Below are 17657 nucleotides of genomic sequence, written 5' to 3'. Positions count from 1 at the left end.
CAACTAACACTTTCACTTTTTTTTCCACTAGATATTAACTCAGATGTTAATGAAGGGACTTCCCTGATGGTCCAGTGGTTAAGACTCTGCACTTCCAATGCAGGGGGGCGGGGCTGATCCCTGGACCAGGGATCTGGGAACTAAGATCCCACATGCTGTGTGCGGTGCTGTCAATAATAATAATAATTTTTCTAGATAATTGAAATATGTATATATATATTTTTTTAAGATTTTAATGGAGAATCCAAAATCACCTTCTCTGTCTCTTGTAGCGCCTCTGTCCAGTTCCTTGTTGAGCTGCCTGAGTCTTCCCGCGGGACCCATTCAGATTATCCCCACTCTCCCCACTCTGCCCCAGGGGCTCTGGCCGATCTCAGGGACTGGGACGGGGGTCTCCAGTATACTCATCTACCAAAGTGAGTGTGTGAACCTGGGCTCCTCACCTCCTCTGCCTGTGACCTGACTGCTCCTGTATCCCATGCCCCCCTCCCCCACTCCCACCCAGGTATTTGACAGGTGTAGCCTAGCACCTTCTCATGATCTTCCTTCCCCAGAACACCCTTCTCTGTCCCCATTTCCCAAAAATCAAAGCAGAGGAGCAGAGCTCCCCAACATGGTCCGAGTGGACCCACCACCCACCAAATGGCTAAGTGGCCTTTTTTGGGTCACTTTCCCCCACTAAGCCTTCTTTAAAAAAAAAAAAAAACTTTATTATATTTTAAAGTCACGACATCATTGCATGCTAATTAACAAGCCAAACAACAATAAGAGATACTCACAAGAGTTCCTGAGTCTCTCGCTCACTTTTTTAGTATGCCGTTGTGGGTATGCATGCTTGTACAGCTTTCTCTGAACTGCCTTGTTTCCAGGTCAGCAAAGTGGTCCCTGCTGACCTGCCCCATTGAAGGGTTGTAGATTGTCCAAGCGAAGGGATGCGTTGGGCTCTCAGGGAGAGAGAATGCACGTAGGAGATGCTTCTGTTCGATTCAAGAACTTCCTCTGAAAGTTGCTCGCCAGTTTTTGTATAATGAACTGGTGCTCCAGAAGCAAGAGATATCGAGGAAAACGAGCTCTGACCACATAGTGGGGAAGGTGCCTAGTAGCATTTGCCCTTAAGCTCCCTATGAGATGATTGTTTCCATTTCACAGACGGGAAAACCAAGGCTCTAGGAGCTAGCTGTAATTCCAGAGTTCTTTCCTCAACTCCATCCCGAAATGACTTCCTTGGGAAGTTTCCGTCCCCTTTCCCCAGCCCCCCAGCCGGGGTGACCCTTCCTAGCTGATCCTATACTCCTTTCCCCTCTCCTGTAGGTGAGATGCCCCCGGCCAGCCAAACACCCCCATCCAGCGGGCCTGCTGTCCAGAGCCTTCCCAAGTCCCCAGACCGGCCTGGCTCTGCCAGCCCCTTTGCCCCGTCTGCCGCTGACCTCCCCAGCATGCCCGAACCGGCCCTCACCTCCCGTGCAGGCCTGACAGGTAAGAATCAGCTGGACCTCTGAGAGTTACCGGAAACAGAACTAAAGGTTCTGGGGAAGGAGTTGCCTCAGACAACGAGATCCACCCACAGAACTGCCTGCAGGGACTGGCAAGTTGTGTTTGTACAAAACAGGACAGGGTGTCCTGGGAGGTGGGTGCAAGGGAGGGTGGGCGAGGGGAACAGCAGGAGAATCCATGTCAAATCTCAGCAGCTTGTTACATGGCAGGAAAACAGGCCCAGTGCAGCCTGATCTGAATTGCCGGCAGAACCTGGAGATCTTGATTTTAGCATACATATTGTGATTTCTGAAACACTGGTGAAAATTTTAAAAGTACAGCCGGCCAAAGAAAGACATCTTTGAGTAGGATACAGCCTCAGGTCACCACCTGGGGACACTCAGCCCATGTCAGCTCTGCCCTTGGCATACTCAAGGGACTGATGACCCAGAGGGAGGGAGGTCCCCGGGGTGCCTCTCACCCTAACTCTAACACCAGCTTCTTCCCCTCCAGAGGATGAGATGTCCCCCACCAAATGCCCAGCAGCTGGCGGGGCCTCCAGCAAACTTCCCAAGTGGCCTGGTGAGTGGTAGCAGGGTCCCTTACTTGTTGGCTCATTCATTCTTTCATTCAGGTGCTCATTTGGTCCCACCATTATCCCATCATTCGTTCCACCAGTTACACCTGCACTTAGAGAAAGGTTTACTGAGGACCTGTCCCCTGTGAGCCCATGCTATGTGTCAGCATTTTCTTGTTTGCAAAGCTGGGAGAATGCTGGAGGGAAGGGTGGGTGACAGAGAGTGGATGAAGGCAAGAGTGGGTGATGAGTGTGAGAGGGTAGAAAGGAAAGGGCAACTTACAGAACAGCCAGACGGCTGAGTCGGACTCTATCCCAGACACACTTACAGGCACATGAGATGTATGTAGTCAAGTCACCAACGACCCCAGTATGATCCCGGTTTTACAGGTGAGGAAACTGAAGCATAGGGGGTACCTCACATGCTCAAGAGAACAGTAAAAAGTTGAACCAGATTCGTGGAGTCTACTATCTTAGCTCTTAACACCCCTCCCCCCATGGCCTCCCTACGGTGAGCAAATAGAAGAATGTTAGCAACAAGGTCCTGCTGTCTGGAACAGGGTCTTGCTCAATGTTATGTGACAACCTCAATAGGAGGGGAGTCTGGGGGGAGAATGGATCCATGTACATGTCTGGCTGAGTTGTTTTGCTGGGCATCTGAAACTACCACAATATCGTTGATCGGCTATACCCCAATATAAAATAAAAAGTTAAAAAACAATGAAGGTTAGCGAGTGAATGGAGTGGATAGATAATCAAGTGAGATGAGGGTATGACTGGGTGTAAGAAGGAATGAATGAGTGTCTGGATAACTGAGTGAGGCCACTAATCAAGAACGTGCTTAGGGAAGGCTGAGATGAATGGATGAAGACGCTAGTGATGGGGGCCGGGCTGGCCTCACAGTGGCCAGTCCTGCCACGAGCATCCTCCTCTCCCTCGACCCCACACACCCTTTGACCTGCGCAGAGAGCGTGGAGCAGTTCTACCAGTCGCTACGGGACAAGTACCAGGCCCAGCCCACCGGCCCGGAAGGCACCCTGGTGGACATGGACCTGGTGAGGGTGAGGCTGGAGAAGAGCAGCGGGAAGAGCCAGGAGAGAGAGCTGGCCACCCTGGACTGGGCAGAGCGGCAGCCGGCCCGAGGGGGTCTGGCCGAGGTGCTGCTGGCCACCAGCGACCGCCAGCAGCCCCGGGAGACGCGGGTGATCGCTGTGCTGGGCAAAGCGGGACATGGGAAGAGTCACTGGGCCCGGGCCGTGAGCCGGGCCTGGGCCCACGGCCAGCTGCCACAGTACGACTTTGTCTTCTGTGTCCCCTGCCATCGTTTGGACCGTCCGGGGACCTCCTACCGCCTGCAGGATCTGCTGTCCTCCCTAGGCCCGCAGCCGTTGCCGGTGGACGACGAGGTCCTCAGTTACATCGCGAGGAGGCCCAACCGCATCCTGCTCATCCTGGATGGCTTCGAGGACCTGGAAGCCCACGATGGCTCCCTGCACAGCACAGGGGTCCCCGGGTCGGCAGAGCCCCGCTCCCTCCGGGGGCTGCTGGCGGGCCTCCTCCAGCGCAAGCTGCTGCGGGGCTGCACCCTGCTGCTCACGGCCTGGCCCCGGGGCCGCCTGGCCCAGAGCCTGAGCAAGGTGGACGCCCTGTTTGAGGTGGCCGGCTTCTCGGCCCAGCAGGCTGAGACCTATGTGAGGCGTTACTTTGAGTCGGAGGGGACCCCTGAGCACCAAGAGAGGGCCCTGGCGCTCCTGCAGGCCCGGCCATTCCTCCTGAGCCACAGCCACAGCCCCACCGTGTGCCGGACCGTGTGCCAGCTCGCGGAGGCCCTCCTGCAGCGGAGCGATGAAGCCCAGCTGCCCTCCACGCTCACGGGCCTCTACGTGGGCCTGCTAGGCCCAGCAGCTCGCGATGGCCCCCCGGGGGCCCTGGCGGAACTGGCCAGGCTGGCCTGGGAGCTGGGCCGTGCACACCAGAGGGGCCTGAAGGCGGGCTGTTTACCGTCGGCGGAGGCGAGGGCCTGGGCTGTGGCCCAAGGCTGGTTGCGGCCCACCCCGGGGGCCCCGGAGACGGAGCTGGCCTTCTCCAGCTTCCTCCTGCAGTGCTTCCTGGGGGCCGTGTGGCTGGCTCTGAGCGGCGAAATCAAGGACAAGGAGCTGCCGCAGTATCTGGCCTTGACCCCGAGGAAGAAGCGGCCCTATGACAACTGGCTGGAGGGCGTGCCGCGCTTCTTGGTCGGACTGGTCTTCCAGCCTCGCGCCGGCTGCCTGGGGGCCCTGGCAGGGCCGGCGGCCGCCACGTCGGCGGACAGGAAGCAGAAGGTGCTCACGAGGTACCTGAAGCGTCTGCAGCCCGGGACGCTGCAGGCGGGGCGGCTGCTGGAGCTGCTGCACTGTGCCCACGAGGCGCTGGACCCCGGGCTCTGGCAGCACGTGCTGCAGGGGCTCCCTGCCCGCCTCTCCTTCCTGGGCACACGGCTCACGCCTCCTGACACCCATGTGCTGGGCAGCGCCCTGGAGGCCGCGGGCCGAGACTTTTCCCTGGACCTCCGCAGCACTGGCGTTGACGCCTCTGGACTGGGGAGCCTCGTGGGACTCAGCTGTGTCACCCGTTTCAGGTGGGGGCTGGGGACAGGAGAGGGGGCTCCTTGGCCTTGGGCGCCTGCAGGGTGTCTTGGTGCTGTGCCCAGTGCTGACTCTATGGGGGGTCTCATTTAGAATGAATGCCAGCCAGATGAGGGCAGACGTGATTCCATCCTTTTTTTTAAGATGAGGAAGCCGAAGCTCAGAGAGGGATAGTAGCTTGCCTGAGGTCACACAGCCAGGGAAGGACAGCATCATTCTTTCAACCAGAATGTGAAGACCGGCCTTAAGCCAGGCACTGGGCCACGTCTAGATCTAAGACTGATCTGGGTTTGAATTCATTTTCTTTTCTCCATCCCTTGGAGATGGAAACCCCATCAAGCCCACATTTTGTCATGGTGGGATTAAGGCCATAGCCTCCCTCAACCTCCCTGCCTCCAGTCTCCTGTCCCACTCCATGTTATATTCCACCATCAGCACAGTCTCACTAGAAATTGCATCTGATCATACTCTATCCTTGCTTCCAATCTTTCAGAGGCACCCTACCTCCCTCAGCATGAAGTAAAAATTCCTTAAATTAAGGAATCTAAATTCTTTGGTGATCTGTTTGGTCATTTAATCACCAGAGGATCTCTTCCACCTTCCCCCTAAGCATAATTTACCCATGCGGTAAGGTTGACAACATTGTCATTCAACTGAGAATTTTCCACTGAGCTTCCTGGTAGCCAAAGCAAAAAGGGAAATAAAACCCTTGGGAGAGTTGAGTAAACGGAAGAAGTGATAAGGGCTTGAGTGGTCATGCAAGACTCCCTAGAGGAAGTAGGGGTTGTGTTGAGGAAGGAAAGTATCTGAACAGGTAGGAGGTTCCTTCAAAGAGCTGCTCCCCCTCCCCCATTATGGTCTAGCCTGGTCACCGTGCCCGGGTCTGAGGCCCTTCCTTCACAGGGCTGCATTGAGTGACACTGTGGAGCTATGGGAGTCCCTGCAGCAGCGTGGGGAGGCCAAGCTACTCCGGGCAGTGGAGGAGAAGTTCACCATCGAGCCTTTCAAGGCCAAGTCCATGAAGGATGTGGAAGACCTTGGCAATCTCGTGCAGATCCAGAGGTGAGGGGGAGGGGACATGGGAGGTGGTCCAGGCTGCACAGGACTTAGTGTTAAGTTCGTCATGAGCACTTCCAGTGCCTCCTCTTTTGGGGGAACCTCCCATGCCCCTCTCCATCCCTGGGCAATGACCATCTAGAATCTCTCACTGCGGTCACCACTCAGATAGAAACCCCAGGATCTATCACTGTGTCTGCTTCCGAACTTGCCATCATGGACGAACTTCTTTCCCAGCTAAATCTAAGGACACATTTTGAGGGACTTCCTCGGCGATCCGGTGGTTAAGACTCTACCTTCCAGTGCAGGGGCCGTGAGTTTGATCCCTGGCCAGGGACCTAAGGCCCCACATGCTGTGAGGTGCAACCAGATTTTAAAAATAAATAAATACAGCCAAGGAGATAGTCTCTCCTGCTAAGTGTTCATCCAGTCATACAAGTGACACCAGGGCTACATTTCAAGGCAGCCGGGACCAGGATCCCCGTTTTATAGATGGCAGAGGTCTAAGGTTGAGATGGTAGAGGAAACATGACTGCAGGACGGGTGTCATTCCCTCCTTGCTTCATCGTGCATTGTTTGAGCACCTATTGTGTTCTGTCTGGGGAGGGTGTGGGTAGTGCCTCCTCTAAGGCTCTTTTGTGTGAAACACACAGTGATGCCTTAACAATATCCTTTTTGGAGGTTCTTTTCTTTTTAACAAGGGGACAACAGAAGCCTGAGGAAGGCTGTCCTTCCAGGGAATTCTGGGCCCTGGGGCACTAAGACCCAGAGGAAGGGGCTCAGTGATGGTACTGTGCCAGCTCTCCACTGACGTTGCCCGTTCTCTCCAGGACAAGAAGCTCCTCTGAAGCAGCAGCTGGGGAGCTCCCTGCTGTCCGAGACTTAAAGAAGCTGGAGTTTGCGTAAGCCAAGGGGTGGAGCGTCTCGGATTCCCATGAGGTTTCTCCTCCAGCGTTAGCTGGGCTGATGCCACCAGAATGCAGATCAGCCCTCAGAATTATTCTTATCCTCTCGTCCTCCCCCACCACTCTGGAAACCAGCTTCCAGCAGCTGGGGCATGGCCAGTCCAGGCTAGTCCTGGAGGGTCTCACGGGTGAAGCTAATTGGCCCATTTGCTGGTGAAGATGCTCATTCATATCCACTCATTCAACAGATCTACTCCTATGGCCAAGGCCACTGTTCTCAATCAGCTTGCTGTCTGGTGTAAAATTACCACCTGCTGCTGTGATTAGTGGCTGGAAACTCAAGGGCTATGAGAATCAGACTTAGGGGGCTTCCTGGAGCAGGTGATTGAAGCACTGAAGCTAGGCAAAGGAATAGGAATGAACCATGCTGGGTGGAGAAATTGTTATTATCTCCCTATTGTACAGAAGCAAACACTGAGACCTTAGAGAGGATAAATTGTTTGTCCAAAGTCACAAATGTCAGATCAGCCTGGCTGGCTCTTGCTCCAATGCGGGAAAAAGCTAAATTCATAGTTGGACCTTGTTAGGGATTTTAAACCATCTGACGATTGGGAAGGAACTATTAAGCACCTACAGTGTACTCAGTGCCTTTTGTATGTAATCTCATTAATTTTAAGAGCTGGGAGATAGTCATTATTGCCCCCATTTTACAGATGAAGAAACTGAGGCCTAGTGAGATTAAGTAACTTGCCCAGGGTCCTTGATGGGGCACCCACAAGCTGCCTGCTCCTCCTGATCATTGCTCCCCTGGCCCTCCAGAAAAAGCCAAGCATCTCTTCTTTTGAGCAGAGAGAGACAAGATGCCAAATTTGTGCAGAGGTTAAAGAAAAAAAAGTGTTGCTGAAAAGAGGAAACATACGAAAACAAGTACCAAGGACCCATTCTGGCTTTGAATTATTTTCAGCTTCAAAAGCCCCTAGCTTGAGGTCGGAACTGTGCTCTGGGGAGCAGCAGCCGTGGGGTACAACACAATCCAAAACCCAGAGGCTAGCCACCTGCAGGCCAGAAGCCCCGAGAAGTTCTGAGGAAAGAAGGAAGGAAGGAAGGGACTATTTTGGGCGTGGGACTGGCAGCTACCACGTAGGGTAACCTGTTGGTTTCACTTGCCTGTAGATGAGGCCGCTCAGCCACTCGGAACCCAGCAGGGGCTGTGCTGGTGGACGCTTCTCCTGATTCAGGCCCCCTTTACCTCTTCAGCCTTGCCTCCTGCACTCTGCAGCCATGTGCATCCTCTTGATGCTTTTCAACCTCACTAGGTCTGGTCCATGGAGAAGGCGATGGCACCCCACTCCAGTACTCTTGCCTGGAAAATCCCATGGACGGAGGAGCCTGGTAGGCTGCAGTCCATGGGGTTGCTAAGAGTCGGACACGACTGAGCGACTTCACTTTATTTTTTCACTTTCATGCATTGGAGAAGGAAATGGCAACCCACTCCAGTGTTCTTGCCTGGAGAATCCCAGGGACGGGGGAGCCTGGTGGGCTGCCTTCTATGGGGTCGCACAGAGTCGGACACGACTGAAGTGACTTAGCAGCAGGTCTGGTCCAACCCCTGGGCCTCTGCACTAGCTGTGCCTTCTGCCCAGGACTCTTTTCCCCAGGTGTCTGCATGGCCCATGCCGACACTTTCTTCTGGTTTTCAGCAAGAGAGATCTTTTCTTTTTTTAAACAAACTTTAAAACATTTTCATTTATTTATTATATTTGGCTTTCCTAGATCTCAGTTGCAGCCCGAAGGATCTCTGTTGCGTCATGCGGGATTTTTCCTTGCTGTGTATGAGCTCTCTAGTTGTGGCACGCAGGCTTCGTTTTTCCGTGGCGTGTGGGATCTTAGATCCCCCGCCAGGGACTGAACCTGTGTCCCCTACACTGCAAGGTGCAGTCTTAACCACTGGACCACCACGGAGATCCCTGAGAGAGGCCTTTCCTGTCTCCCGTATTTGAAAGTACAGCTCTGCCCCGCTCGCGCTGGGCTTTTCTCCGCATCACGTATAATCTCCCGTACCGGACAGTTTACCAGTTTCTCTGATGATCCATCTTGCCCCTTGGTATGTTAGCTCCACGAGGGCTTTGACTTTTGTCTCTTCTGTTCACGGCGATCTGCGTTGCCACGTTTGGTGGGTCTGGCACCCTATAGGCAAGCAATCAATATTTAGTAAATGAATTCCTTAATCTTTTAAAAATCCTTCAAGACTGGGACTAACTTTGAGAAGACTGAGACTCAGAGATGAAGGGATTTGTCCAAAAGGTCCTAGAGAAGCTAAGTGAAAAGTGTTAGTCACTCAGTCATTTCCAACTCTTTGCAACCCCATGGACTGTAGCCCACCAGACTCCTCTGTCCGTGAAATTCTGCAGGCAAGAACACTGGAGTGGGTTGCCATTTCCTTCTCCAGGGGATCTTCCTGACCCAGGGATGGAACCCAGATCTCCTGCGTTGCAGGCACATTCTTTACCATCTGAGCCACCAGGGAAGCCAGCCCAGATTCAAGTCGGATTTCTGATCCCCCTCTCGTGACCTTTTATTAAGGCTGATGATTCCTAGGCTTTGGGGTTTCAAAGATTGTGAATATTTCAAAGTGAATTTCAGTGACTCTGTGAAGTTACCATCTTTTAATTTATATCAGGTATGTTCATTCAAACAAGAGAAATAGCCACTGATGGCACCATAATTTTATCAAAAATGAAGCATTATGATGTCAAAAAAGTTCAAAGGATATAATTTCAGAATAAAAGATGGTTCTTTACCTTGAGTAATTTAACCATATTAAAAAGAGAGAGAGAGCCCTTTGCCATCTTTCTTTTTCTCATTCCCTTGAAGTCTGTTCTAAATGTCCATCCAGGCTGTGTGGCCTTACGTGAGTTAGTTAACCTCTCTGTGCCTTGGTTTCCCCATCTGTAAAATGGGACTAAGAAGGGCTCCTAGTTCAGAGTCATTGTGAGGATTAAATGAGATCTGAGTGATGAACCCGGCATGTTCTTGGCATATAAAAAGTGCTCAAGAAATGGTTCTGTTTGTTATGAAATAGCAATGGAAAATATGTAAGTCATCTTTCTCAGGGCTGGAGGTGGGTCCTCAGGCCAGCATCTGGGAACCATTTCCCCAGGCCAGGGTGGGAGAAGGGTCTACATGGATAATGGCAGGAGTGAGCCCTGGCTCCCCACGTGGAGATGAAGGCTGGGGAGCCCCCAGCTGGGAGCCCAGCAGGCCTCTTGAGTGGGTTTTGTGAAATCTGCCTGAAGTAGAAAGGATTGGGGTCCCACCAGGAGGGCAGGGAGGAGGTAAGGTCTCAGGTGGGCCTGCCTTCTGTGGGGTTGAATAGCAGGGCCATGGCTGTTTCAGGGTCTTGACTCCCCTCTTTGCTTCCTAGGCTGGGCCCTGTCTTGGGCCCACAGGTTTTTCCTAAACTGGTGAAGATCCTTGAGGCCTTTACTTCCCTTCAGCATCTAGAGTGAGTATAAACCCTGGAATTTCTCCAAGCCCTGGCCCTGTTTGTCCCCTTCTCCCTGCTTCCTTAGTGTGGCTGGTGTGAGTGACCGGATGCCCCCACTGCAGGGAAGGGACGAGAGATGGAAACAATAAAAAGAAGTTGAATCCTTTTGTGACCTTTGACTCTTTTTCCCTCTTGTGCTGCTCCCAGCAACCCCACAGGGGATGTAGGGGTGAGGAATGTGATCCCAGTTGTACAGTTCAGGTCTCGAGAGTTTGGGGAACTTGCCTCAGCTCATGGGGCTCCAAGGAAGAACAGAGATTCAGGTCCGTGGGGAGTCAGAGCCTTGTCCCCTGATTGGCCACCTGGTGCTCCCAGGTGATGAAGACGCTCTCATATTCTTGGAGCTCAGCTGCATCTGGCCATGGTGTGCCCAGGGGTCGGGGGACCGGAGGAGGCTGCTGCTGGGTTGGAGGGTGGGGGAGGGTCAGGTGGCCTCTGGGGTGCTGGCTGATGCCCCCCATCTGATTCTACCTGCAGCCTGGACTCGCTGAGCGAGAACAAGATTGGGGACGAGGGTGTCGCCCAGCTCTCAGCCACCTTCCCTCAGCTGAAGGCCCTGGAGACACTCAAGTGAGTGGGCTGGGCTTGCCCTTCTTGCTGCATTTGTCCCCAAAGTCCCGCCTTTTCTTTCATTCCCTCATCCATTCAATCATGCATCTGTTTAGTCATGCACCCATTCACTCATTCAGTCATTTCTTTAATCAGCTATTCTACTAATCATTTATTCATTTAATCAACAAATATGTAAGAAGCACCTATTATGTGCAGACACAGTTCAATGCCCTGGAGACCCAGCTTTTAGCAAAGCAAAGTCCCTGGCCTCAGAGATCTAGGGAGGGGAGACAATAAACCAACAAACAACCATCATAATTGTGAAGTGTGCAGTAATGAATGTAAGCAGTGTCTAATGAGAGAAAGTTAGACTGAGGGTGAGAGCTAGGTTAGGATTTATCAGTAAAAGATTGTTAGTAAAATAGTAAATTTTGATTAAAAAAAAAAAACTGTTCTGGGTTTGGGGGAGTGGGAGATGGATGAGGCAGGAGGATCAGCATGATTTTTTTTTTTTACTGAACCTAGAGGGATCGTTAAACTTCATGCACACTCTACTCCACAACCATGATCAGGGAAGCCACAGGATTCACCAGAACCAATTAGGGATTTCCCTGATGGAGGGACACTGAGACTTCTTAAGTAATTTGGAGTGTTTAAGGAGATAATGTGAGTGAGCTAGATTTCACTCCCATGTCCCTTCCTTCCTTCTTCCCTTCCCTGATTCCTCCCTCCATCTCTGTCTCCTACGTTCCCTTCCCCACTTAGGTATCTTCTGAGCACCTCCTATGTACTTTGCATGACTCTAGGCACATGTTTACAGTAATGAACAAAACAGACCCGACCCCTCACCTCGAGGAGCTCAAACAAATAATGTGAACTCTCATGTAATGACAGTCTGAAAAGTGGTCCAGAGGGAAAAGAAGGGATGCTGTGAACTCATAGAACAGGTGTGGGAGGAGCGCAGTCTCTCTCACCTGCATCCTCACCCCGTCATCCCGCTCAGCCTCAGCATGTGACTGGCATCCTTTCACTGGTCCAGTTTACCCGCAGTGCCCCTCACACAGTTCAGCACCCACTGCTCTGTCTTTCATTTGCTGCCCTGGGCCACCCTGTGAGGAAGCGGAGGTCCCCAGCTCTGCCCGAGCCTGGGGCATGAGCGCTGGTGGGTAGGGGCATTCAGGTTTGGCCCTGAGCCCTCCCCCTGTTGCACCCCTGCAGCTTGTCCCAGAACAACATCACCGACGTGGGTGCCTGCAAGCTGGCCGAGGCTCTGCCCGCGCTGGCCACGTCCCTCCTCAGGCTGAGGTGAGTGGGGTCCCTGTCCGTCAGGTGCTGAGCTGGTGGGCTTGGGGTGGGCAGAGAGCCCCCTTGGTTACCAGCCACGAGGTCCCTGGAAGCAGTCGCTACAGGCTGTTCTGTTGGGCTGGTGTTGCACAGTTTGGTGGGGTTGGGGAGTGGGGGGCACCCACCTAAAACCCAACACGAACAACCCTGCTGGAGATGGGCGATGACACTACCCTGGACAAGAGGGTTAGCAGCCCCCGGAGGAAGGGCAAATTCTGGGCAAGTCGTTTTCTCATCCCAAGTCTGTTTCCTCATCTGGAAAATGAGTACCATATCTATGGCCTACAGAAAACTCTTGGTGCAGTGCCTGGCTCTGGTGCTTAATAAATATTGGTCCTCCTTCCCCAGGGGATGGCAAGACTGAGCCTTTTCTGGAGTCCAGGGTTAGTGATTTCTGGAAGGCTGACCGTGCACAGGCAGCCTTGGCTGGCTCTTGTCACTCAGACACCGGTCCGTGCCTACACTGCCACCTTCTGGTGAGGCTTGGAATAGCACATCTTGCTTTTGATTACTTCCAGCCTGGCCCCTGGACTTCCCTTGTGGTTCTGCTGGTAAAAAATCCACCTGCAATGCGGGAGACCTGGGTTTGACCCCTGGGTTGTGAAGATCCCCTGGAGAAGGGAAAGGCTACCCACTCCAGTATTCTGGCCTGGAGAATTCCATGGACTCTACAGTCCATGGGGTCGCAAAGAGTCGGACAAGACTGAACGACTTTCACTCATAGCCTGGCCCCTGGTGGTGCCCGGTACTGATGGTCTTTCCAGTCCTTTAACCTTCCAGCCAGGGTCCCTGCGTGCCATTGTATAGGTTGTGTGCTGTGCAGCTTGTACAGTCGATGTTGGCACTGCCTAGAGTTGTGAGGGCATCTAAGATTCTTTAATACCAACCGTGGGCCAGAACCGGTGCTAGGAACTAGAGATACAGCTTGAACAAAACTAGCACAGGTCTTACTTTTGAGCTCCTTGCATAATAAATAAGCACATGAGGAAACAGTATTTGAAACGCTGATTCATGCTGGGAAGAAGGGAACTAACAAAGGCCAGGGAGAGGACAATAGGGAGGATTGAATTCACCAGGGAGGTCAGGAGAGCTCTGAGGAGGTGGCCCTCCCCCTTCTGTGGGATGCAGATGCAAAGGGCCTGATGTGGGAAAGGGGTTGGGTCCTTCAGAGCCAGAAGGGGGGTGGGCCCCTGTGGCTGGATATAAGGAACTAGGCCCAGAGTGGGAAATGAGGAGAGAGAGGTCAGGGGAGGCCAGACCATACAGGGAGACCTTCGTTAGGGTCAGGAGGGAGACTGGGGGTTTTCCGGTGTGAATGGAGAAGCAGGTGGGCCCGGTGGGGGTGATGTGTGACCTGAGTGACACTTTAAAAAACCTCACTCACATTGGGAGTTCCCTGGTGGCCGAGTGGTTAGGATTCTGGGCTTTCACTGCTGCAGCCCAGGTTCTATCCCTGACTGGGAAACTGAGATCCTGCAAGTTGCACGGCATGGCCAAAAAATGAAAAAAAAACAAACCTCATATTTTAAGGACTTTAAGATGCCTTCCATTGGTAAGACATCATTAAGAGGACAAAACACTGTTAACTAAATGATGACATCCTTTGATTATCAGACACATCCTGATCTCAGTGATTTTCAAATGTGAACACGTACATCTTGGCATCAGTGAAATATGGGAAGAATCCTCTCCCTGTGTGGGGGAGGAAGGGCCCCCTGGGTTCTAAGGTCCATCCCAGGAAGAGATTGCAAAACCTCTCCCTGGTTCCTCCCCTGGTGCGAGCCAACTCATGACTTCAGGGGTCCCCGGAGTTTAGCGTGAATCCCTTTGCTGCAGTGTAGACCTGCTGCGTTTTCATGCAGTCCTGCAGCGCTGCTCTGAGGCCGGGTCGAGGCAGAGTCACGGCCTTGAAATCAGAACCGCGGCCGCACCTGGCTTGTTATAAGGACTCTTGTTAATGAGGCATCCTCGACACCCATGTTCTATTTTTGACACTGCTGATGGTGACTGAGTATCCTATAGAAAGCCAAGCCTGCCCAGTGACTCTGGGTCTCGCTCTTCCCTGCTATAGCCCCAGTGCTGGGCGCACTACAGTAACTGATATAACCTCACAACCCCCCGGGAGATATAATAACCATAGTTAACAAGTAGTTCATTCCACGTTTTGGGCCCTGTTCTGGGTTTTTTACCAACATGAACTTATTTACTCTTCCCCACTATTACTCTAACATGCCCATTTTATGGAGGCACAAACTGAGTCACAGGGATGCTGAGTAACTTGCCAAAAGTCAGGCAACAAGCTGCAGAGCTGGGATTTGAACTTGAGGTGTCCCTGGCAGGAAGCTACCTCCACTCAGTCCTGCTGCTTCCCCAGACTCACGGAGTAACCACGGAGAAGTTACTCGGTTTTCCCCTCTGTCGAATGGGGCAGTAGTCCCAGCTGGTGTGTCTGCTGCCAGGCCCTGACGCCCCAGCACCCCCGACCCCTGGCCTGACCTCTGTCTCCCACAGCTTGTACAATAACTGTATCTGCGACGCGGGAGCCGAGAGCCTGGCGCACGCGCTTCCAGACATGGTGTCCCTCCGGGTGCTGGAGTGAGTGTGGGAGCCTGGGCCATGCGGGCAGGGCTTGGGAGGACCGAGGGTCTCTTGCTGGCATCCTGGGAAGGGCTGGTTGTCGAGAGCGTGGTGTTGACCTTGGTCTGAGGCTGGATGGTCCCCAGGGCCAGGATCCACAATGGCTTTCTCTCCCCAGTGTCCAGTACAACAAGTTCACAGCCGCTGGGGCTCAGCAGCTTGCCGCTGGCCTGAGAAAGTGCCCTCAGGTGAAGACACTGGCGTAAGTCTTGGCCAAGATGGAGGGGGAGTCAGCGTGGGGTTCACCTGAGCTCAAATTCCACTCTGCCTCTCTCCAGAGTGTGACCATGGGCAACAAGACATGTCACCCCACTGGCCTCAGTCTCTTTTTTTTGCTTCAGCTCAGGGGATCTTAGTTCTCTGACCAAGAATTGAACCCAGGCTCTCAACAGTGAGAGCGCTGAGTCCCATCCACTGGACTGCCAGGGAATTCCCTGGCCTCAGTTTCTTCATCTGTAAAATGGGAGTGATAATAATATTTACTCCCAAGCAGTTTTGTGGGGTTTAAATTAGTCAAGACACTTAGAACAGTGTCTGGTACACGAAAAGACTCGATATAGTAAGCTGAACAATACGAAATCGCTTTTATCTGTTGACCTATGTGCTGTGCTGTGCTTAGTCGCTCAGTTGTGTCCGACTCTTTGCGACCCTTTGTAACCCACCAGGGTCCGCTGTCCATGGGGATTCTCCAGGCAAGAACACTGGAGTGGGTTGCTATGCCCTCCTCCACTGTTGACCTATACAACGGTCAATTTCATATGATTCAGACTTACTTATTATTACCTCACTATGATGTCCACTGTCCGATACTGTACTTTATAATCTTTCAAACCACTGGTGTGTACATAATCACTCATCTCTTGCTAAGACGAGTAGGGTGGCTCTTATAAGACTCATTATGCAGATGTGAAGAAAGCACAGAGAGGTTAGCTAACCTTTCTGAGGTCACACAGCAAGTTCTCACCAGTTGTTGTGGTTCGGTCGCTCAGTTGTGTCCGACTCTTTGCGGCCTCAGGGAGTGCAGCATGCCAGGCTTCCCTGTCCTTCACTATCTCCTTGAAGCAGAATCAAGTTTAAACAGGCGGGGTCACTAGACTTCTGGTGTCCCCATGACCCCACACGAAGCTGGGTGGAGGTGGAATTTAGAGGCAGTTTGTGCTGGGGACTCCGGACCACCCCCCCCCGTCCTCTGACCTGGCCTCCGTGTGCCACGGCCCCTCACAGGATGTGGACGCCCACCATCCCCTTTGGCGTCCAGGAACACCTGCAGCAGCTGGACCCACGAATCATTCTGAGATGATCCAGGCTGTGGCTGGGACAAGAGAACTGAGGTGAGCTTGGGAGGGGAGAGCCCCAGGAGGCTCCAGGGACAGGGTCCCAGGAAGTCAGTATTCGGGAAAGGTGGGCGGGGCAGTGGCTAGGAGCTGGGTGACCGCTCCTGGACCCGTGTTCTGTCTGCTGCCCCTCTACCCCACCTCCTTCTCTGCTGGGGTGTCTTCTAAAGGCTCTGAGGACTTGGGCCCTGGGGATCCTCCCTGTGGTCATGTCTGGGGCCCCGGAAAGGACAGGCAGGTCTGCATGCATGCCCCGCGGCCCTCAGCATTGGAAGGTCTTCCTCCGAGGATGCCCTGGCTAGCCCGGCTGCTATCTCAGTCCTCGGGCTGCCCCGTTGCCCGGCCCTGTCTTCAGAGGAATTCGTTCTACCAATTTCTGTGCACGTGACTGTCCTCTCGCTTCCGTTCGCCCCCCGACCTGGGATGTCCCCTCCTCCATCCCCGCACCCCTCCCATCCCCGGGCTCGACCACGCTCTCGCCGTGTGCTGACCTGCCCTGTCCTAAAGCTTCCTTATTTCCCCTCTCCCAGCCTCCCACAGCACGCTCTCCGAGGACACTGACCGTGCTGGAACCTCGCCTGGTTCTTTGGGGACACAGCTTTTCTCTGCCTGTGTCCCGTGGGACGTGGTATTGTGGTGCCCAGCCCCGGTGACTCAGGGTCAGCCCCCGCCCAGCTGGGGAGAGGACCAGCTGCCCGCTCTGTGGACCGACCCCTCGGATCCCCGGGTGGATGTCAGCCCTGCTCAGCCACCGCGGCTCTGGCAGGTGGGCGGGCACCCGGGGGGCCATTGCTGAACGCCCAGAAGCCCTGAGGGCATTCCCCGAAGGACACTGCAGACAGCCGTGGCCAAGGCCAGGGCGATGGATGAGGCAGCCACAGATCCGCCTGCCCAGGTCCCTTGTGGCCTGGGGGGAAAGCACGTTTCCAGGCTGCTCTCCTAGCAGGACCGGCTCCAAGGATGCCTGTGAGCATCATCCAGCCTGTTCATTTCCCAAAGCATGACCGCTGGAAATTCTCAGCAGCTGCCTTCTGTCTCTGGGACTCACTGGTTTGCACTGACTCTTTTCACCGAGGCCAAAGCTAGGCCTGGCCATACGCACTGGACCTTCTCGGGGAAAGAGCTGACGATACACTAACGGAAGAGGGGTGGGGCCGTGGCCTGGACCACATTCGCCTTTTTGCCTCCATTTCCTGTTTGTTTTTTCCACTACATATAAATCTGTCGTTTAATCCCAAGGGCAGATCCTGTGTTTACATTGTGATTACTAAGTTTGGGGTGCACACTCTTCTGGCTAACTAACGCATCACAAGCCACCCCAAAACGCAGTGGCTAAAAACAACACCGATGTTTATTCTGCTCTTAAACATCTGTCTTTTGGGCAGGGCTTGGCGGGGACTGCTCATCTCTCTGCCCTGCTCCGGGTCAGCTGGGGTCGTCTGAAGGCTCTGTCTCTCGTATGCCTGGCACCTGATGCTGACTGCTGACTGGGGGCCTCGTTGCCTCTAAGTGGGGCGGGGGCTCTCCATGTGGGGGTTTCCTCACGGCCTGGTGGCTGGGTTGAAGGGTGATCACACCAACAGGAAGAGAAGTTAGGAGGGGGAGACC

General features: G+C 53.6%; 1 protein-coding gene across 4 annotated transcripts in view; it reads left to right on the top strand.

The window, feature by feature from the left end:
* CIITA (class II major histocompatibility complex transactivator) overlaps window positions 1-17292 on the top strand; it is a 59554-nt gene extending 42262 nt beyond the window's left edge. For 3 of the 4 annotated variants that reach the window (XM_027527334.1, XM_027527336.1, XM_027527337.1), the window contains exons 8-20: window positions 273-416; window positions 1312-1476; window positions 1987-2055; window positions 3017-4667; window positions 5578-5736; window positions 6561-6632; window positions 10060-10140; window positions 10660-10752; window positions 11953-12039; window positions 14590-14673; window positions 14834-14917; window positions 15940-16046; window positions 16580-17292. In XM_027527334.1, coding sequence (XP_027383135.1) covers window positions 273-416; window positions 1312-1476; window positions 1987-2055; window positions 3017-4667; window positions 5578-5736; window positions 6561-6632; window positions 10060-10140; window positions 10660-10752; window positions 11953-12039; window positions 14590-14673; window positions 14834-14917; window positions 15940-16015 — 2765 coding nt within the window. In that variant the 3' untranslated portion in view covers window positions 16016-16046; window positions 16580-17292. The remainder of the gene's footprint in view (window positions 1-272; window positions 417-1311; window positions 1477-1986; window positions 2056-3016; window positions 4668-5577; window positions 5737-6560; window positions 6633-10059; window positions 10141-10659; window positions 10753-11952; window positions 12040-14589; window positions 14674-14833; window positions 14918-15939; window positions 16047-16579) is intronic. The other variant, XM_027527335.1, reaches the window with a different exon arrangement.
* The last annotated feature ends 365 nt before the right edge of the window (window positions 17293-17657 follow it).

Source organism: Bos indicus x Bos taurus, chromosome 25, assembly GCF_003369695.1.
Source record: "Bos indicus x Bos taurus breed Angus x Brahman F1 hybrid chromosome 25, Bos_hybrid_MaternalHap_v2.0, whole genome shotgun sequence".
NCBI classification, from domain to species: domain Eukaryota; kingdom Metazoa; phylum Chordata; class Mammalia; order Artiodactyla; family Bovidae; genus Bos; species Bos indicus x Bos taurus.
Note: the sequence above shows the minus strand (reverse complement) of the source record. Positions and strands in the feature narration are given on the sequence as shown.